This window comes from Bombina bombina, chromosome 2, assembly GCF_027579735.1.
Source record: "Bombina bombina isolate aBomBom1 chromosome 2, aBomBom1.pri, whole genome shotgun sequence".
Taxonomy (NCBI): domain Eukaryota; kingdom Metazoa; phylum Chordata; class Amphibia; order Anura; family Bombinatoridae; genus Bombina; species Bombina bombina.
This window is the reverse complement of record NC_069500.1, coordinates 614,029,136-614,052,591: the sequence shown is the minus strand read 5'-3', so window position 1 is coordinate 614,052,591 and position 23,456 is coordinate 614,029,136. Positions and strand designations below refer to the sequence as shown.

At 42.2% G+C, this 23,456-nt stretch overlaps 1 protein-coding gene across 1 annotated transcript in view; it reads left to right on the top strand.

Moving 5' to 3' along the window:
• Positions 1-3,333: 3,333 nt before the first annotated feature.
• PUM3 (pumilio RNA binding family member 3) overlaps positions 3,334-23,456 on the top strand; it is a 322,615-nt gene continuing 302,492 nt past the window's right edge. The window contains 3 exon segments of the mRNA XM_053702542.1: positions 3,334-3,356; positions 12,700-12,768; positions 17,013-17,148. Coding sequence (XP_053558517.1) covers positions 3,349-3,356; positions 12,700-12,768; positions 17,013-17,148 — 213 coding nt within the window. The 5' untranslated portion in view covers positions 3,334-3,348.

Here is a 23,456-nt window from a genome sequence, read left to right as displayed (position 1 = left end):
AGGACCAGAGGGCCATTTAGGTCAGAACAGATATCCGACCCGAAGAGGGAGATACAAGAACAAATACCAGTAAAGAATAATATTATAAACCTGTCTAATTACACCCTGACAGAAATTTAATTGAGAGTGTTAAATTTAGGTCTGGGTTTTGTTCCTTCACAAAACTTCAACCTTTTCAACACATTAATTGATGTAAATAAACTAATTAGGGGACTTACTTTGAAAACATTCTTTTACAATAAGAAAATTGAGGAAATTGAACATCCTAGCAGGGCAGATTGTGATGATAGGACAGCCAAATGTAATACATTATCTTTCACTGAGGCATGTGACATTGCCACAATGGAAGATTTATGGCAAGAAGGTATGGTGGAGGAAAATCTGGTAACCACTAACGCACCGTTTTAAAAGGGATTCCAAGTTTTACCCTATTCAATGTAGGGGTAACACATTGGAAACCTTCCAAGCGAGGGTAGAGAGAGATCTGACTTCACTGCACCGGACCATCCAAGTTGGACAGCATAATCTAAATGCCAAGGAAAGGAAGGCATTGATGAAATTACAAAAAAATACTGACCTGGTAATAAGGAATGCCGACAAGGGTGGTTCCATTGTTGTGATGTCAAGATCTCAGTTCATTGCAGAAGCAGAAAGACGATTGGAAAATGAGAAATTCTATAGGAAATTGGGGGGGGGGATCCCACTAACAGGTTTAAGAGGGAATTGGCCCAGATATTAGATGATGACAAAGACTTGGGCATCCTAGATGAGTCTACCTGTGACTTCCTTCTGGTGGACAATCCAGTGACGCCCATTTTTAATCATCTACCCATACACATATATATATACATATATACATACACATATATATATATATACATACACATATATATATATATATATATACACACACTTACATACATACATATACACACGCACATATACAGACACACACACACACACATATATATACATACATATACACACACACATATACATACACATATACATACACACACACATATACAGACACATATAAACATACACATATACACACACACATATACATACACACACACACATATATATACATACATATACACACACATATATACATACACATATACATACACATATACATACACACACACATATACAGACACATATAAACATACACATATACACACACACATATACATACACACACACATATATATATATATATACATACATATACACACACATATATACATACACATATACATACACATATACATACACACACACATATACAGACACATATAAACATACACATATACACACACACATATACATACACACACACACACACACATATATATATATATACATACATATACACACACATATATACATACACATATACATACACATATACATACACACACGCATATAAACATACACATATACACACACACCGATACATACACACACATATACATATACATACACACACACACAAACATACATACATACATATTAACAAATACACACATACACACATATACAAAGATAAACATGCACAGAAACTGGGGAATAAATACACTTTACAGATACCTCCTGTCCCAGTACTGAAAATACATTGAGAGCAGTGTATACATTTTTCATTTTCTTGCAGCATTCCCCAATGAAGACCTATTATGTGGTAGTTGTGCTGTCATAAAATAGTGTAAGGTGGCAAGGAACACAATGCTGCTCATCTGTGGTGTGCAAGTTACCATCCTGCAGCTAAAGACCCTGTGTATGTGCTGTACTCATCTTACCTTCATAGACTTCTCTCCTACTGCTGGAGGATCACACAGCACCGCACAAGGGGGAAGTGTAGGGAGGAGGGAAGTTTCTAAGGCAACACTTCCTGTGTAAACAAGCAGCAGTGCCGATCACAGCTCAGGCACAGCTGCTATGAGGAGAAAGAAAATCACTACAATATAAGATCACACTGATTCCTCCCCAGCACAAATGTCAGTATCGTTCACTGCACCGTGCCTGGATCTGACTGGCTGCTGCTCAGTGCTCTTACTCACTAAAGTTTTGGGGGCAACTGCCAAGCCGAACTCCAGCACTGCTGGAGCCCACACTCTACTGTGCTTTTTAATTACATCTATTAAAAGTAAACTCCATCTCCCCACTGAACAGTATAACACCGGAGCACACGTTTGTGCATAATCCTCTGTGGAGACAACGCTGGGGCACACGTTTGTGCATAATCATCCTTGGAGTGAGTGGAGACGGCTTGACTTCTAAGCTGTTTGGCTGTGTTGCCTGGGCTACGCTCTGATACACCGGATACCAGCGGAGTAGGTGATCAGACATAGGTAGCCAGGCATTGTTTATACACAGCCCTGTGACTTGTTCATTTATCTTGTATAACCGCAGTTTATCCAGAGTTTACTACATCGGATTGCTGACAAGTTGTGACTGAGGCTCTTACACACAGAGATTACGCTCATCTCTGTGGGCTTACTAATACTAACAGACAGTAGACAGTAGTGACACAGACCTATGCGTCAGCTATTTCACAGTATATGGATGATCACGTATAAGTGGTTAGTAAGAGGCACGGGTGGTATTACTGTCTACTGTCTGTTAGTATTAGTAAGCCCAGAGAGATGAGCGTAATCTCTGTGTGTAAGAGCCTCAGTCACAACTTGTCAGCAATCCGATGTAGTAAACTCTGGATAAACTGCGGTTATACAAGATAAATGAACAAGTCACAGGGCTGTGTATAAACAGTGCCTGGCTACCTATGTCTGATCACCTACTCCGCTGGTATCCGGTGTATCAGAGAGTATCCGGTGTATCACAGCCAAACAGCTGAGACGTCAAGCCGTCTCCACTCACTCCAAGGATGATTATGCACAAACGTGTGCCCCAGCGTTGTCTCCACAGAGGATTATGCACAAACGTGTGCTCCGGTGTTATCCTGTTCAGTGGGGAGATGGAAATCTGTGTACCGATGCTACTGACCGCCAATCAAAACAAGCAACAGAGTGCATACCTGCTACATTGACAAAGCAGGCTGGAAGTCAGGCAGCTCTGTGTTACGCTTGTCACGCTCGCACGCTCGCACGCTCTTCACGTTCACGCTGTTCTGCTTCTGTGGACAGTGCACATCCTTTTATGTGCACTGCTCCACCAAAGAAGCGCGCTGCCGATGTGCACCACTTCCGGTTGCGGCTGCGCAGTGAATGAAAAATGCATATACGTATATGCATTTTTCATTCGCAAGTTACAAACACGTGACAAAGAGGACAGGGAAAGCGGCCAAAAATGTAAAAGAATAATTAGAGGGGAAAACATGACATAAAAATGATAAGGTACTGTAAGAGACATGTAATATTGCACAAGGAATATTTTTATAATTGTTCTGTATAGTGTTGACTGGTCCTTTAAGGAGAAGTGCCTTGGAGTTTGCCAAATATGATGGCATTTTGAAAAAAACAATTGCAGAAACCAAGGCACTTTTGATAGAGGTTAAGCACAACAAGTATTTAAGGGACCAATCCGATTATGATAATAATCGGATTTTTGTTTGGAATAAAAAAGATAGATCTGAAGGCAGATGGGCCTATAATAGGTCAAGAGGAAGAGGAAGAGGCAGAGGTAATAACAACAATAAAAACAACAAAATTAGGAATGTTTCCAACATTGAATTTAAAGATATTGACTCTGGCAGTAAGAAGGTAACTTTCTCTGAAAGTGAGGCGGAGTCATATGATGAGAGCTCTGCATCAGGTGGGGAGGATCCAGTTGGTAATTCTTTCCCATCTACATCAAACACAGAGGAAGATTTAGTGGTAAGACCTAAGATAAAATCAAAAGAATTCCTGGCTATTCTTAAAAAACAAAAAAAACAGGAGGATCTAAATATACACCAGAAAATACACAGGAAAGGCATAGGGATATTCCTTGCTTGAATCAAGAACATAGGGCTGGTTTAGAACAGGTTTTTTCCATCCCCCAGACCAAACCAGAAGGAGGGGGTCGAGGGAGAGGAGGACCAGAGGGCCATTTAGGTCAGAACAGATATCCGACCCGAAGAGGGAGATACAAGAACAAATACCAGTAAAGAATAATATTATAAACCTGTCTAATTACACCCTGACAGAAATTTAATTGAGAGTGTTAAATTTAGGTCTGGGTTTTGTTCCTTCACAAAACTTCAACCTTTTCAACACATTAATTGATGTAAATAAACTAATTAGGGGACTTACTTTGAAAACATTCTTTTACAATAAGAAAATTGAGGAAATTGAACATCCTAGCAGGGCAGATTGTGATGATAGGACAGCCAAATGTAATACATTATCTTTCACTGAGGCATGTGACATTGCCACAATGGAAGATTTATGGCAAGAAGGTATGGTGGAGGAAAATCTGGTAACCACTAACGCACCGTTTTAAAAGGGATTCCAAGTTTTACCCTATTCAATGTAGGGGTAACACATTGGAAACCTTCCAAGCGAGGGTAGAGAGAGATCTGACTTCACTGCACCGGACCATCCAAGTTGGACAGCATAATCTAAATGCCAAGGAAAGGAAGGCATTGATGAAATTACAAAAAAATACTGACCTGGTAATAAGGAATGCCGACAAGGGTGGTTCCATTGTTGTGATGTCAAGATCTCAGTTCATTGCAGAAGCAGAAAGACGATTGGAAAATGAGAAATTCTATAGGAAATTGGGGGGGGGGATCCCACTAACAGGTTTAAGAGGGAATTGGCCCAGATATTAGATGATGACAAAGACTTGGGCATCCTAGATGAGTCTACCTGTGACTTCCTTCTGGTGGACAATCCAGTGACGCCCATTTTTAATCATCTACCCAAAGTCCATAAATCCCTAGAGGGGGTCACAGGTAGACCCATTGTAATTGGAATCGGGTCATTGTTAGAGAAAACATCCCAATGGCTGGACAGTATATTACAGCCATTGGTGAGTGGTTTAACCAGTTTTCTCCAGGATACAACCCATGTTCTCAATCTTATGGAAGACCTTAACTGGGATGAATCTGATATGTGGCTTTCAATTGACGTCAAAGCACTTTACACCTTGATACCCCATGACAACGGTTTAGAGGCTATTGAATTTTTCTTACAAAGAACTGGCTATATGGATGAATATGTGCAATACGTCTTGAGGATACTCAAATTTTTGTTGACACACAACTATTTTTCTTTTGAAGGGGTTTTCTACCTCCAGAGATGCGGGACAGCTATGGGCGCGAAGTACGCGCCCTCTTTCGCCAACCTATACATGGGGTGGTGGGAGCTGTCCCGCATCTATGGGGGTGAGAACCCCTTCCGACAGTCTATATGTTTTTACAAACGCTATATAGATGATCTGCTCCTGGTATGGAGAGGCACGGAGGAATTGGCAATGGAATTTGTTGCCTGGTTAAATACCAATGATATGGGTTTAGAGTTCACTTTTGAACTTAATAAGACTAAAATCAATTTTCTAGACCTAACCTTAATTGGTATACCAGAGGTGGGAATAGAAACTGAGGTTTATAGAAAACCCATAACAGGCAACACACTTCTCCATGCCAGGAACAGTCATCCGAAACTAGTCTTCAGGTCAGTGGCAAAAGGACAGTTCTCAAGACTTAAGAGAAACTGTAGTAATTCTTCCAAGTATGAGACACATGCCAATCAATTAACACAACGACTACTGAATAGGGGTTACAACCATCATGTAGTTGCTAAGACAAAAAAGGAAGTTGCCACCATTGATAGACGGACATTGTTAGAAAAATCTGCAGCCAAAAGATCAGACAATAGAGGGATTTTTTTGACTACAGATTATAGTACGCAATATCATCAAATATGTCAAATAATACAAAAAAACTTCAGATTATTGGCAGCAGATGAGGCTCTAGAAGAAACAGTCAAGAGGGGATGTAAATGTTCCTTCAGGAAAGGAGTTTCATTAGGTAATATCTTGGCACCCACACAGCTTAAAACAATGCAAATGGGTGCTCAGAGCTCATGGTTACGATTCAAAGGGGTTTACAGATGTAACAACCACTCTTGCAAGGCCTGTGAGCATGTTACAATAGGTGAAGGCTTCAAAAGTGAAGTAACTAATAAAACTTATAGACACAACAGGTGTATGAATTGTAGAAGTAAATATACCATTTATCTGACAGGCTGTGAAGATTGCCACCTACAATATGTAGGTATGACCTCCAGAGAGACATGTGCATGCATTAGGGAACACCTCTCGGACATTAAAACCGGTGTCCTGACCACCCCCCTGGTGCAACATTTCAATTTAGTCCATAACAAGCAAGTGGAGAGCTTTAAATGGACTATTATTGAAATAGTGAGTATGACTCATAGAGGGGGGGATAGAGATCAGGCACTGGCCAAGCGGTAGGTGTTCTGGATTTTTCATCTACAGACCAGGTATCCCAAAGGCCTAAATTCGTCTTATGATCTCATACATTTTTGGAATTAACTGGATAGTTTAAATTGGAAGATTTTGACAAGGCACTAATCTGATTTCTCTGGGAGACTTTTTAAGTGTATGGTCTCCCTTCAATTAAGATTATGATTGTATTTGGGGGGAACTTCCGGGCAACGGCCATGACTGGTCGCATAGCTGTGTGCTGCTACAGCTTTCTTGTGATAAATGCAGAAATTTTCCTTACAGCCATTTGATCTACTAAATATTTTGTTGGAGCCAACTTGTATAATAGACGCTGCATCTATCCTACCTTGTGCTTCAAGAAATGCTGCTGGCATCAGCGCCTGGAGCCGTTTTACAATCTCGGCCTGCACTATACCCCCCGGCAGGGCGCCCTGGGCCCTGTCGTTACGTGGCACTCCCAGTGCTCTAATTTGCAGCAGACTACCTGGGTCTCTACACCCATACTAACTACCCATACCCTTGCCAGCATTTACTATGGATACCGCTAAGGGAATTATGGAGGATATCTACTACCTGCTAGAGGACTATTTCCAGGCATATGAAGCATCGCTTAATAAAGTTACCACGTGGGGTAAAGTTGGAGCTTTGGAACAGCCCGAATCTAATGACTTACCCTCATCTTTCAAAAGACCCCTAACAGGCACTACAGATGGTCTGGAAGAGCTGGAGCCGCGCTGTCAAGAGAACATGGCCGCAACTTCCGCGCATACTACCGAGCGCCAAATGTGCCTGATGCCTGAGCACACTGAATGCCCAGCTTTGAGCAGCTCCCCTCGCATGCTGGCAGCAGAAATCTGGGCGCTTAGTCCTAATTATACCTCCGCCGGACCCCTCGATAACACTCCACAATGGCTGATGGCCGCTCCGAGACCTGTGCCCATATAGCCTGATGGCTTCTTCCTTACAGCACCATCCAGTGTTCAGCTGCAGGCGGCGAAAAGGACACTGAAAGGGAGTCTCTGCAGTCCATCTTTGAGAGGTTCTATTTGTTTATCTATTGCTATAGATGGGCTATATCTTAGCAGCAATTGAGGCCTCTCTGTCATACCTCTGTGGTCAGTGTTTTTCAATAACCCTAGAATGAATCAGGACTACTGAAGAAAGAAGAGACGTTTAGGCTCTTACCCTGGCGTCTTGTTTGCTGTTTTTTTTTTCTGCTATCTACATTTTCATCTTATTTGTTGGACCTTTGCAACGACCTACTGATGTTTATCTAATATAGTTCATGGTCTGTTTATAGAGGGAAAACATAATGCACAATGTTGTTCTATGAGGACTTCTGCCATCTTTTTGCCTGCGGCCGGGGCAAGAGGTTTGGCTCATATTATAGTAGGCAACATTATACTGTTATTGATTACCTTTACTTGACTAGTTCCCCTGTTTCTGCGATGGGCAGCTCCATGTTACCACCATTCCCTATTATAGAGTATTATATCTGCATATTTATGTTTTCCAAATTTTAATATTCTTGTTACTGATTGCTAGCTACAGGCACCAAGATTGACCAAACTCAGTTTCTATATCCTAGTATTTAGCATGATGCCTGTACCCATTAATGACCACTTAATGTTCCTGTCTTGGGCTCTCTATATAATTATTAGTTCCTTTATAGGATGTGGCCCAATCAAAAAGTAAAGTAATCTGACTACATTGTGTGGTGGCCAAATTTCTATCTTGTTTAGAGGTCCCCAACATTTAGTTGAATGTCTTCATTTAGTCATAATAGATTTGGCTTTCATGCCTCTCAAGATAAATTAAGTTGGCCCACCTATTAGCATTACCAGACCTCATAGTGTGCCATGGGTTACAATCTCTTATATTACGCTTTAAGACAGCATACAATTCCAATAAGATCCTTCTATGGGCCTCCTTTATGTAATACATAAATGGCTGGTTGGCTATAAGCCTTGGCAGGGTAACCTTTTGAGGGTTATGGGTTTCTTATGGCTAGTTTACTTTACTGAGGTATAGTTCCCCAACACTCATCCCAACAATTATTTATTCAACCAGACCCTGATTGTCGAAAATTTTTATATGGTTCTATGAAAGAAGTTTTCAGCATAAGACCTTGTTAAACCTATAAAAATGCTATAAGCCTTAGCAGGGTAACCTTTTGAAAATTATGGGTTTCTTATGGCAAGCTCACTTCACTGATGTGTAGTCTCCCAACATTCATCCCAATAATTTGTTATTCAACTAAACCCTGATTGTAGAAAATGTTTATATGGCTCTATGAAAGAAGTTTTCAGTATAAGACCTTGTTAAACCTATAAAAAATTTAAAACCTGAGGTAAATAGAACAAGACCCATGAGTGGTCTTTCTAATACAGGCAGCCTCCTGTGCCATAAAAAAAACCTATTTGATTAGGGGTCCAAGAGTGGCCCCTTAAATAAAAGGGGAAGCTTACTTATTGTTGGCATTTCTGACAACTATGATTACATAACGCTACGAACACTCTCTATTTTTCCTTATTACAGTTATATTATTAGTGGAACTTATCAGCAACACTTGTATTTACATTTTATGTATTGCATACTCAGCTTTGTATTGTCTTTCTTCTGATGGTATTATTGAAGTGTTTTAATGCCATATATGTATGCCAAATTTTACCTCAATAAAAATTATAAAAATAAAAAAGATTATGATTGTATTTAAAAAATTCGCTTTTAGTGCATTAGATACTTAATATTCCATTTTAATCCAGGTTACAATTTAATTAGAATCAGCTACAAAGCACTAAATAATACTCAAATAAGCTAATAAATTTCATAATTTCAATTGTAGAAATTTTTCTACTGCCATATTAAATAGATCCCATTCTTGTCTTGGGAAACTGCAGTTTATTTATTTATTTGAGTAAATACACATTCAAGCAAGTAGATTTCTAATTGTAATCTAACCCATTAGTTGGTTAGTACAGGTTTACTTATCTATACTGTGTTAGATTTGGGTAGTACTCAGTATAATTAAGAAAGTCGATCAAACAAATTTCTTGCATAAATTAATAGTTTTATTATCTTTTTAATTTGTTATGGATCCATACAGTTACTGATATGCCATGAAATCCCAAATGAAATTTAGTTGCACTTTACTATGTGTTATTCAAACATGTGTTGTCTATTGTAGCCATTTCTACTAATTTCATTTATTCATTGCCAATCCAATTTTTTGTAATTATTTTATAAGTGTGTCATGTAAATTGCAAAGGTAAATTGTTTAGCCGGTGTTAAAAATACAGGGCTAATTAGTCCAGTAATATCTTAGCTAAACAGGTTAGCAATGAAATAGTTAAATTCAAACATGGAACCCTAGCCAATCAATTGGTTTTACTCCTCTTAAATAGCCCATTAGTGAGAGGGTGGTTAGGAAGCTATGAGTACGGCAGTTCAGCCGAAACGCGTAAGCTTTGGACACTAAGGGCATGTTTGTGTGTCTAATCATGTACCGCTTTTAAGAATGTTTAATAAAGCAAGGAAAAGTTTTAATTGCAGCTCTGGACTTTGTCTTTTTTTGCTATCATTAGCCTATTTCCTCACGGAGAATCTACAGCTGGTGAATCCATGGAGGCTTAATCTACAAGGTGAAGTCAGTCCACACATCCTATTGTCCACATCTGATTGCTGTCAAGAGTTTCTTACCGGGTATCGCCTTCTTCCCCCCTCACAAGCCGGCTACATTCCTTGACGTCATCTCTCTGAGTCCTGGAGTGTTTGGGCGGACGCCAGCGCAGCGTGTTGTGGCTGCATGCTTGTGGGAGCGCACTCCAAGCAGTGATACGGCGGATCGAAGAGAGCCTAGGAGATTAGGTCTCCCTAATGGCTCTCCACCCAGTAAGAAAAGGAAGGCCGTTAAGAGAGGGTAAGTCCCAGTGGGTAAAGAGGTGAAGCGGGGACTCTGAATTTCGGGTTTGGACTGTCGTGTGGTCCTATAAAACAGTGCGACCAGCACAAAGTAAACAGATTTCAATTATTCTGGAGGCACTGACGTGTTTTATAAAGGGTCTCCCCTTCATTGGGGTATATTTTTTTGATAAAATGTATTTCCCCATAGGAATCAATGGGGCTGCGTTAAGGAGCTTTATGCTGCTTTTTTGCAGGTGTTAGACTTTTTTTTCAGCCGGCTCTCCCTGTTGATTCCTATGGGGAAATCGTGCATGAGCACGTTACACCAGCTCACCGCTAACGTGAGCAGCGCTGGTATTGGAGTGCGGTAATGAGCAAAATTTTGCTCAACGCTCACTTCTTGTCTGGTTTGTAAAAACCCGTAATACCAGCACTGTCTGTAAGTGAGCGATGAGCATAAACTGCTCGTTAGCACCGCATAGCCTCTAACGCAAAACTCGTAATCTAGGTGAATGGCTTTCAAGAACAAGCACGCAGAGCGCAAAACAAGACATCTGGCAGAAATACATGTTGAACCCAGTATAGAGGATACAATAGAGGACTCTCAACTAAAAGACACACATCCCGTAGTCACACAGTTGTCAGCATTGTTCCTCCCAAAGATTGAACAACTTCAAAATGGGATGCACTCTCTTTAATCAGAATTTAAACAATTCTCAACAAGAATGACACATGTTGAACAAAGAATTTCAGAGACGGAGATCAGACAGCAAGAAACCACCATGAATGTCACACAACTCCAGAGGCAAAATATGGTGTTACTAGCAAGACTGAATGACCTGGAAAATAGGTCGAGGAGAAACAGCTTACGGATTGTAGGGTTGCCGGAGACAGTCCCCAGCACTGATTTAATTTGTTTTGCAGAAATCACACTACCGCAACTGCTACAGCTCCCAGAGGCTAGTATACCCTGCATGGCGGAGAGGGCCCACAGAGTGGGGAGATCAAGAGCTGTGGATAGTTGAGATGCACCACCTTGGCAGGTTATGATTAAATATTTAAATTTCAAAGACAAGGTACAACTGCTGAGAGCATACAGACAAGTTGGGCCCATTCAGCATACTGCAGGCAGCTCATGGAAAAAGGGATGATAGTGGCATTATTGTACACAGCAAAACTGCGGATTCAAACACCACAGGGCCCAAGACTTTTCGACTACACTGGACAATTGCAGAAGTATTTGCATCAAGTGGAAGGAGGTGAAAACCACCAGATAGAAGAACACCGCCCAGAGGACATGCCGTGAAAATCAATCCAGATTCCTATAGGTAGAGACACACTGCATAATACACGGTAGGGACCACTACAAGTCCCACAGAAAAGAGGTCTCCACACAATGACTCTAATAAGGCAAAGAATGGACAGCTTCAAATAAGTATTACACTTTAAGTTATCGGGGGGGGGGGTGTGAAAAAGCCACTTTTCTAATATTGGGTCAGTGACTAAAATCAGTGTCAGGCTTTTCCTTATAATCCATTTACCTTATTTAAAGAATGATACTTACACCAGTCTTATAAAAGGATGAATTTATTAAATTATAGATCTATACATGAGTGGTGAGAGAAGCGTCTAACATACAAGGCTTTATTCTTCTAATCTACCTACACTATAATGTGTGCATGCAAAGGAAGATGAAGTCTCTCTGTTACCTGGGTGTATTTGTCCTTCCTTTTTCCTCTCATTCAAACTGCTTCTCAAAACATATTTATAACCAAACAGCCACACCATAAAGACAGTCCCAGCCAATCAAATACATTCATCTTCTGTTTTATAACAATTCATCTGTTGAGTTAACTGTCTGTAGATGTCGCTGTGGTCCAAGAAATGAGTTTTCCTAATGCCATCTGACCTTTGTGACCCATCTCAGGACTGACCTTATCTGAGTCCCTTTGAAGATTTATGATGCCATTGTCCTGTCCTGTGTCCTTTTTGAAGCTTTATGACATTTGATTTTCTGCCCTTAGGAAGGAGAGCAGGTCTCACCTGTCTTATTTACATTTGATGGTAGCCTTTGATCCTTCTGTACATGCCTTGGGGTAGAGTTGCTTGATATTATCTCTTGGAAACTAGTTTATTCAAAAGAGTTAAGCTTTCCTTACTATAGCAAAATGTGATTTTCCAGTTATACAGTTATTACATATATTTTCCAGTTATACAGTTATTACATATGGGGGGGGTGTTTTGTTAAATAATAAAAGTTATTATTGGGGATATTGTTGACATTGCATTGGCTTAGGGGTGCAGGCAGCTTTTGGGTTGTGAAATACAGTAATCGTATAAGTGTACTGATCAAATTGTTTACCTTCTGTCTCTTGCAAGCAGGTTGGACTCAATACAAAACCCCTGGGACCTTTCCACAACATCCAGAAAAGTATCCCAAGCAGTCTACAGGTACCATAAAACAATCATCTTAGACACAGTACGGGTAAGCGCTCACCAGAGCTTATCACACTAAAATTAACACGCCATAACGCGACAGATAGCGTTCATTGAACAATGTCAATAGATCAGATTAAGATTGTTGCATGGAACGTGGGTGGCATTACGTCACCCATAAAAAGAAAGGCAATGCTTAAATATTTCAAATAACAAAGGGCTGACATTGCAGTAATGGAGGAAACACATTTAACACAAGTGGAACACGGAAAACTTCAACAATATTGGGTCACTGAGGCTATTTTCACACCCTATGAAGCCAAAAGGGCTAGAGGAGTAGCCGTTCTATTTAGGAAACAGTTACCATACAAAACAACACACAGGGAAATAGACAAAGAGGGAAGATACATCATCCTAAGTATAGAACTCGAACACGTAGCATTTACTCTCTGTGGACTATACGGTCCTCTACACAATAAGGCTGAGTTTTAGAAGACACTACAAGGGAAATTAATACAACACACGGAGAGGCCTTTAATTGTAGTGGGAGACTTTAACATAGCCCCACAGGTACCGGCAGACAGATTTCCCAATCCAAACCTTCCTCGGACTAAACAACACCCAGCTACATACTGTAAGAGGGAAACCAGGATGCTAAATAAATTAAAAAGGGCCCTAAACTTGATAGACATCTGGAAAGCTAGACATCCAGAAGACAGAGACTTCACATGTATATCACCATCCAAACAGACATTATCAAGGATAGATTTCTTCCTCACATCAACAACCCTGAGCCCACAGATACTAGACACTAAAATTGACACTGTCTGATCACGCACCGATATCACTGTCAATATCGGTGGGCTCCAGACGACCCAAAAGGGAGGGGTGGAAATTCCCATATTACTTATACAGGGATCCTAATCTCCTAAACCACCTTAAGGGGGAATGGTTGCACTATGCAGATTTAAACAAAGCACATACTTCAACACCATCTCTATTCTGGGACAGCACAAAGGCGGTTCTAAGGGGGGTAATCATGGCATATGCATCATGGGTTAATAGGAAGCACAAACAAAGAGAGGACATGTTCACAAACGCTTACAATAAATATCTCAGGGCCCCCAATGCAGAGAACAGACAAAAATACACCAGGATCAAACAGCAGAGAGACACCTTCCTTCTTCAAAATGCCCGGGGAACCATGACTAAATCGAAAGCATGTTTTTATTGGTATGGTAACAAGATAAGCAGCACCCTAGCAAACATCACCAGGCTAGTAAGGAAACCTAATGTTATAACATCCTTGAAGGTTCAAGGAAAATCCCTGATTACGGAAACTGAAAAGCAGCAGGCATTCTGTAATTACTATTCAGAGTTATACACCCCCCATCCAGTAGATATTGGAAAAAGGGAACAGTTCTGGGAGGGGATAACACTACTGCAAATCACAGAAGAGACTCTCCAACATTTAAACGCACCAATCACAGCACAGGAAATACAAAGGGTGATTAGATAGCTTACCCTAAACAAGATGGCAGGGTTGTATGGCTTACCTAATGAATTTTACAAGCTGATGACAGAGGAGGTGTCAGGACCCTTAGAAATACTTTTTGACAACATAACAGGAGGAGGTACACCGAGTGAACGCTTTACAGAGGCACACATTTGCATCCTTCCAAAACCGGGGAGGGACCCCACAGCTAGAGTCTTATAGACCCATATCACTACTAAATATAGACTATAAAATCTTCACTAAAATACTGGCTAACAGACTAGCAACCATAATACCAACCCTTATCCACAGTGACCAGACAGGGTTTGTCAAGGGTAGATCTTCAGTACTCAACATTAGGAAAGTACTACTGGAACAGCCGCAGGAAAGAGGCAGACACACCACAAAAAGCGTACATGCTAGAGATTGACGAGGAGAAGGCTTTCGATAAGGTGTTGTGGGACCATTTGTTCCACACGATGTCCAGATATGGTTTTAGGGGCCCTTTCTTCAAAGCGATTGCCAGCATGTATGCGTCAGCACAGGCAGCGGTGATTGTCAATGGGACACTCTCCCCAAGATTCCAACTACTGAGGGGCACGAGACATGGCTGGCCTCTGTCTCCTCTCCTCTTTGACTTAGCAATGGAGCCATTGGCTTATAGAATCAGAAAGGAAACTCAGGGAATAATATTAGGACAGGCGACATTACACCTATCGTTATACGCGGATGATATGGTGTTATTCATATCAGATCCAGAGAATGAAATACCATGGTGGATGTCTCTTATTGAGAAATTCAGACAGATCTCGGAGTACTAAATTAATAGAGATAAAAGCAAAAATTTTTGGCTATCCCCAATTGACTGCAGAGAATCCTTAGGATACAAATTTAAAATACTAGACGATACCATTAAGTACTTGGGGATAAGCCTATCAAAGGACCCCTCCAGGTGGTACACACTTAATTATAGCCCAATCATTCTCAAAATTGTGGAAGACCTCAAAAACTGGAACACGTTACTGGTGTCTGTGTCGGGCAGGATATGCCTGATAAAAATTATTCTGTTTCCCAAAATCATGTACGTCTTTCAAATGATTCCTATGCTACTACATAAGGAAGATCTGAAACATCTAAACACACAGTTCGCAAACTTCATATGGTCAGGGAAAAAACACAGGCTTAATCTTGAGAAACTAATGTGTTCAGTACAATCGGGGATTACCAAATTTGGAACTATATAATTGGGCAATGTCCAGCAAATATGTGTTAGACTGGCTGAGTAACACAGGTCACTGCACACATACAGACATAGAGAGTAGTATGGTGAAGCCATGGTCATTAGCAATGTTGCCACACATGGAGACACATAAAATACATACAATGACCAAAGACTCTCCCCTATTTGGAGAATCAATTAGGGCCTGGAAGAAAATGTGTAAATGGATGGGAGTATCACATACGCACACAAAATTCATACCCATTGGAGGGAACCCAGAATTCCCAGCAGGACTAACGACTAAACCCTTTGTACAATGGAAGGACAAAGGTTTATACTCGGTATGACAGTTAGCATCAGAAATCAACGGACTTACCCATACATTTCAAGATCTACAGAAAGAATACTCACTACCTAGACAAAATCACTTTGCATATCTGCAAATTAAACACTATGTTGCACAGCTACAGAAACATACACGAGTTTTGCGTTAGAGGCTGTGCTGTGCTAACGAGCAGTTTATGCTCACCGCTCATTTACAGACAGCGCTGGTATTACGGGTTTTTACAACCCAGACAAGAAGTGAGTGTTGAGCAAAATTTTGCTCCTTACCGCACTCCAATACCAGTGCTGCTTACATTAGTGGTGAGCTGGTGTAACGTGCTTGTACACGATTTCCCCATAGGAATCAACGGGGAGAGCCGGCTGCAAAAAAGTCTAACACCTGCCAAAAAGCAGTGTAAAACTCCTTAACGCAGCCCCATTGATTCCTATGGGGAAATACATTTGCAAGGTGGGAGTGCGCCGCACACCCGCTCTAGGGGGTATGCTCATTAGCCATCAGGAGGCAGGTGGGGTCTATGTGAAGTCTGTGGGGGTCACGGCAGAGGCTCAAAAGGGGACAAGCTTGGCTCAAGATGTGAGGCAAAAACGGCATCTGGGTGGAAATGCGGGTGGATCGCAAGTCCGTAACACGGCTTTCGCCATGGCTGGCAATAAAGGTGGGGAAGCTGTTATGGCCCCCTCCTCACGCTCACAGCCTACATCAGGGGCGATCAAGGCCAAGGCGGCCCCTTCACAAGCTGTAGCAAAAAGTAAGGGGAAGACCCCCACGGCTTGAGCAGGGCCTAAAGGGGCATGAACAACTGCGACCTCGACCTGCTTGCCAGGAATTGCAAGTCACAGGACTGCAGGGTTCCATATCGCCCTGCAGGATTGAAGTGGCTGGATTAGCACAAGTGGTAACGAGGGGGGCAGTTAAGAGAGGGCACGCTAAGATAGCGTCAGTCCAAGTGAGGGTTTAGCGGCCAGTGAGTGCGGGGATGTAAGCCCGGTAAGGGCGGCTTGAACACAAGGGCGTAGCAGGGCAGGTTTGTGGATGAATATGAATGTGTGCCGACTGCCAGTACGGATGAGGAGCCTAATTTGCAATTTGGTGTACGTGACAGTGATCACGAGTGTGGTCAGGAATATGGGGCTGGAAAGGATAGGGAGTAGATGGCTGGCTCTTCCCGTGGTACTCCCCTCTTGTCGTCTGTATTTCAGGGTACAATGGCATCTTAATCTGGCAGTAATGCTGCACCTCAGAGGTCTCTGGCTCTTGTTCCCAGAGCAACGGCAACGCGATCGGACGACCCCAGCCCATCGGGATCTGGTCAAGATCCTTTGGCATCCTCTTCAGGTGAGTGCCAATTTGATTTGTCCGGGGGGGGGTATGACTCATCTATCTCTAGTGGGTCTGGGTCAGAGATCGATAGGTCCCTGGGTTTGCACACAAAAGGTCACAGGAGAATGTACAGGATGTTGAGAAAAATGAGTAGGGGCAAATCTGGGAAAGGTAATGTCGGTTCCACGGCTCAGGTATCTTGACCCCCGGAGGTACAGGTGGGCCCACCACAGGCCATGGGCAGAGGGGCTGCATTGCATGGGGATACATACTCATGCAAGGTGCATAGTTTGCACGCCCACCTGAAGTAAAAAAATGGTAAAGAGGATACAGGATGGTAAGTAAGTCAATAAGTTTGAATTATCCACTGAGGCGTTTAAGTTCAAAGAAATAGCGGAAGACGGGACGGCCCGAAGAAATTCAAAGGCCTGACACATTTGAAGAATGTCATCGCTGCTTTAGGATGTATGCTACGTGCTATTTAGAAAGGTACCCAGAGCAAGGTACTGCTCTGTTTAAGTACGTAGACACTATTGATGCCATCCAGAAAAAATAGGGCAGATGGAGCCTGGAGGGATTACGATATGCTCTACAGGAAGAAAAAGGTGGGTAACCCATTGGTTGACTTTGGCACCTTGGATCTTCACCTTTGGGCTCATCTCGACCCAGAACGGGTGGGGCAGACGGCCCCTGGGGTCATTGTTCCAGGACCTAGACAGACCCCAAGATTTTGATGGCGGCAAGGGAGAGTGTGCTGGCGTTTTCAAGACAAGTCGTTCAAGCACGTGTGCAAGTTCTGCAGTGGGCAGCACCCTGGCTCAAAAAAGCGGGACTACCAAACTGAATGGTTTGGGTCCAAGGGAAGTGCTGCAGGTAAGGGCGGACTTGCCTCTTAGGGTTCCTGTCATTGGTAAGTGGTTGAGCAGATACCCAAAAAGATCAGGTGCTATTTTGCTGGACTCCGGTCTGCGCTATGGTTTTACTATTCCGGTAGTGGGCCAGGTGCTAGGGTCCAGGGCCAGGAGGATTTTAAATTCGGCCTCTCAGTTCCTGGAGGCGGTCCGGGAAAAGCTAGGTAAGGAGGTAGCTTTAGGCAGGGTCACAGGCCCCTTTACGGATTTACAGATTCTGGATTTGGTGATATCTCCATTGGGAGTGGTGCCCAAGAAGGAGACTGGTAAGTTCAGGCTCATACAGCACCTATGCTACCCGAAGGGGCACTACCAGTTGTTTGACGACGAGCTGGATATAGTGCGAGGAGTGGGACCCGGAGCCTTGATAGCAAAATTGGATATTGAGTCTGCATTCAGGCTCCTTCCCATTCACCCGTCTTCCTTCAGGTTGATGGGGTGCTGGTTCAAAGCGGGTTACTACGTGGACTGGTGTCTGCCCATGGGTTGCTCTATATCCTGCGCCTATTTCGAGGCATTTAGTTCTTTCCTCCACTGAGCAGTAGAATCAGCTGCAGGAAATGAAAGGATCGCCCACTATTTGGATAACTTCCTGTTAGTGGGAGTTCCCAGTTCATCAGAATGTGCCTCCTTGATGAACGTCATGAGGTTCATGATGGCCAGGTTTGGGGTCCCTTTAGTCGAAGATAAGACGGAAGGTCCTTGTACGTGTCTGACGTTCCTGGGCATTGAAATAGACTTAGTAGCATGTAGAATGTAGATTGCCCAGGGACAAGGTGAGTAGGATTTTACTGGCTGTTAGGGCAATGGCCACGGCAGCATCATGATGATTGAAGGAGCTGCAATCGCTCCTAGGCCTGCTAACCTTCGCAGGGAGAGTCATCCTGTGGGGTAGGATTTTCAGTAAAAGGCTTGAAAGGCAGTTGGGGGTGGCAAGACAGCATCTTTACGCATCAGGATCTCTAGAGAACTGGTGGCAGACTTGCAGGTTTGGGAGAGATTCCTGCAGTTTTTGCGACCTCCATGAATTTCCTTCTTGCGAGGGTGAGCAGCGCTTCCTACTACAGTGGCTAGCCGAGCTGAGAGGTAAGCATGTGAAAAAGGGGGCAGTGGTGTCCAGGTTTTCTGCAGTCGCCTTCTTCTGCAGGCTGTACGCGTTTCAGGACGCGTCACGCTCCTTTCTCGTTATAATTCGGGGTTGGTCTGCGGATGATATGCAGTGGTATATCTGTGTTTAATTTGGAGTTTCTGGCAGAGGTTTTTCCAGAAGCGGGAGGTAAACTGAGTTCCTCTGTCCGTGGTTAGTATAGATGGTATGCCATGTAATTTAACAACATTATCGATGAAGAGCTGAGCGGTTTCAGAGGAACTGGGAAGTTTGTGAAATGGTATGAAATGAGCTTGTTTCGTAAACATATCTATAACGACTAAAATGGTATTTATACCTGATGATACTGGTAGTTCAACGATAAAATCCATGCCCAAATGGGACCATGGTCTATCTGGTATCTGAATGGGCATGAGTAAGCCATATGGAGCTTTCTTTTCAGACTTGGAAGATGTGCAGATGATGCAGTTATATACATATTCCGTTATGTCTTGTATCATCTTAGGCCACCAGTAACTCCTAGAGATTATTTCATTTGTTCTTGTAATGCCTGGATGACCGCAGAGAGGAGGATCGTGGTGGTCCTTAATTAACTCCTTGCGTAGGGAGATAGGAATGTTTAATTTATCCTTTTTGTACCATAAACCATCTGAGGCTTTCTGTAGATCGTCTGGAATATGGGTTTCCAAATGAAGAGCCTTGTGGTACTTAGCCTTGTCACAGTAAGTTAAGCCAATGAATTTCTCATGAGAGATGATTTCTGTTGGATTGTCATTATTTACAGGTATAGGATCTCTTCTGGAAAGAGCATCTGCCTTGCCATTTTTTGAGGCAGGTCTGTAGACTATCTGGAAATTAAATCTACTAAAAAAAAGACTCCAGCGTACCTGTCGTGCTGAAAGTGTCTTATTCCGCTGTAAATACTCCAAGTTCTTGTGATCGGTATACACCAAGATGGGAAGTAATGTGCCCTCTAGGAGATGTCTCCAGTACTCAAACGATCTCTTAATGAAAAGCAATTCTTTTTCCCCTATAGGGTAATTCCTTTCAGGAGGAGATAACAACTTCGAATGAGATGTAAAGGGTGAGTGATATCTTGTCTTTGTGAAAGTACTGCTCCAAGTGCATACTCCGAGGAATCAACCTCTAAAACATACTGTAATTCAGGGTTTGGATGACATAATATTGGAGCAGAAGTAAAAGAGGTTTTTAGGAATGTAAATGCTTCTTCAGCCTTTGGGTTCCATTGGAATACGGTTGATGATCCAGTTAAAGCTGTCAGAGGTTTAGCTATTGTGGAATAGCCCTTGATAAACTTTTTCGGTAGTAGTTGCTAAACCCTAAGAACCTCTGAAGTTCCTTTCGTTTTTTTGGGGTAGGCCACTTTTCAACGGCTCCCACTTTGTTCGGTTACATTTCAATTCCTTCTGGGGATATAGAGTACCCCAAAAAGGAGATCCTGGTGGTATGGAAAAGGCATTTTTCTGCTTTGAACTGTGAACTTGTAACCGGGATAAAACCCATCTCACATGCTTAATGTGATCCTCTAAAGTTTGTGAATTTATTAAAATGTTGTCTAAATAGACTACGACACAAATATCCAACAGGTCCCTAAACACATCATTGATGTAATGTTGAAAAGTGGCAGGGGCATTACATAGGCCGAACGGCATTACCAGATACTCGTAAAGACCATATCTGGTACGAAATGCCGTCATCCACTCATCTCCCTCTCGTATGCGAATGAGATTGTACGCGCCCCTTAAATCGAGTTTAGTAAATATGGTCGCCTCATGCAACCGTTCAATCAGTTCAGGGATTAGAGGGAGAGGATATCTGTTTTTTACTGTGATCTTATTTAGTTCCCTGTAGTCTATGATGGGACGTAATGACTGATCTTTGTTCTTGACAAAGAACATTCCCGCACCAGCAGGAGAGACAGAAGGTCTTATAAATCCCTTCTTCAATTTGTCATCTAGATAAGACTTGAGGTCTACCAATTCAGGTTGGCTTAAGGGATATAGATGGCCATAGGGTATAGCTGAGCCCGGCTTCAAATCTATGGGGCAATCATAACTACGGTGAGGAGGTAGTGTTTCAGCCTCCCTTTTACTAAACACTTCAGAGAAATCTGCATACTCGGGAGGTATTTGTAAACATTCCTCAGACATGTTTATAGAATGAGGAGTGTTGAAATAGACTTTTTGACAGTGACAGGAATCTAAAGAAACCTGTAGAGTTTTCCAATTTATAACAGGTTCATGTAGTCTGAGCCATTGCATGCCCAATACAATAGGGAAATGGGGGGAAGGGAGGACATCAAAGCGCAAAAATTCATGGTGGTTAGAGTGAGTACTTACTAATATGGGTACAGTATGGTGAGTTATTGGGTCGCTAGAAATATATGTACCATCAACAACACGAATAGACACAGGCTGTTGTTTTTGCTCAAGTGGTATTTTATTAATTCTAACAAACTACAAATCAATATAAGTCCCATGTGCACCCATGTCAACTATGGCTTCTGCTGGGTAGCGCTTACGGTCCCACTGCAAGAAGAGAGAGATGGTACAGTAGTTAGATTTAACCTGAGGAGAATCAACAGTATTACTTAAAACCCACTTACTCTTCTTGTTTTTCTGTAATAAGGGGCATTCTCTCACAGTATGTGCCGGATTGGCACAATATAGACATAATGCTTTAGACCTCCTTCTTTGTTTTTCCTCCTGGGATAACGGACCTCTCAATAGACCTATGTCCATAGGTTCCTGTGTGACAGCAGTCGCGCTGGGATGGTAGGTAGAAGGAGATGGCCTTTTATAAGTTTGATCTGAACCATGGCGTTCATTCTTTCTTTCTTTCAGCCTTCTATCAATTTGTACTGAGAGTCTCATTAAACCTTCTAAGGAATCAGGAAGTTCTACTCGGGCCAGTTCATCCTTTATTGCGTCGGACAGTCCTAAACGGAACTGATTCCTTAGTGCTATATGGTTCCATTGAGAGTCTGTTGAAAACTGTTTGAATTCAGTGATGTATACTTCAGCAGAGCGGGAAGCTTGTTTTAGTGCCCTCATTTTAGTTTCAGCTGTTAATTGTATGTTGGTGTCAGAGTATAATTCATCCATTGCAGCCAAAAAGCTAGGGAGAGATGAGATAATTGGGTTGTTGGTCTCAAAGAAAGAGTCTGCCCAGATTCTTGGTTCACCCCTTAAATAGGTGATCATTGTCAATACCTTCACCCTATCAGTGGGATAGGTTTTTGGTTTTAACGTAAAGGTAAGGAAACAGGCATTTCTAAATTGTCTGTACAGCCGTCTATCTCCTGAAAAAACATCTGGAGGAGAGATGTGTGGTTCTGGTATGCTCTCAGAGGTGGTTGCCTTAGGTGTTATAGCATCCTTTATGATCTTCCTTAAGGTTTCGTTTTCAGCCTGTAGGTTAGTGAGGGCTTTACCCATTTGATCCACTTTCTGCTGGATCCATTTTATAGGCTTAGTTATTATGTTAGGATTCAACTGATGAAAGACAGTTGTTTGGATCTGCAACTGCGAAACTGTTTTTAAAATGTCTCAATGGATTTGTTTGAGTGATGGCCATTGCAGTCAGGGTGACGCCCCAGGCTCGGTAGCTTGGGCGTGCTCTGGCTGGTTATGATGGGTCGAGAACTCCCTAAGACAAAAGCTGCGTAGAGTATCTCCGCCTTGTGGTCTCCAGCAATGTCCCCTGTCCATTTTCTAAAAGGGGTTATATAATTTGTTTTCTTGGCCCCGATTGCCGCCACCCGTGTTTTACCTGTCATTTACCAGTTCCCATTGCTGGGTATAAATAAATACGACCCACAAGTCTTTAACCCACCTAACATGTTGAGTCTTTATTTACAAAAGTTATTAAGTTCAGCTGTAGAGCTAAGTTATTAAGTTATTACTTATTTAATGGTATGGTCAGCCACTCAAGAAAAGTAGGGCATTTAATCCCTTAGGTGAAAGCTGAAACCGGTGAGCCAGTTTTTTGTCTATCATTTGTATCTCTTTAAACCCTCGGGGAATGGAGACCACCCATTTTCAACACCCACCACGGTGCTCCTTGAAACTTCTCTTGTTAAATCTACCTCATAATGTTCTTCTCTTTTTAAAATGAGATGGTTCCTATATTCGGCACTGCCATGACAACTACTGCATTGATAATGTTTCTGACAAGGCACCTAGAAAGGATTTGTAGAAATTCAATATGATGCTGCTTCATTAACCAGGCAAAACAGAATTGAACCTTAGCAGTGGTTTTATGTGTTAAAATGTAGTTTTTAT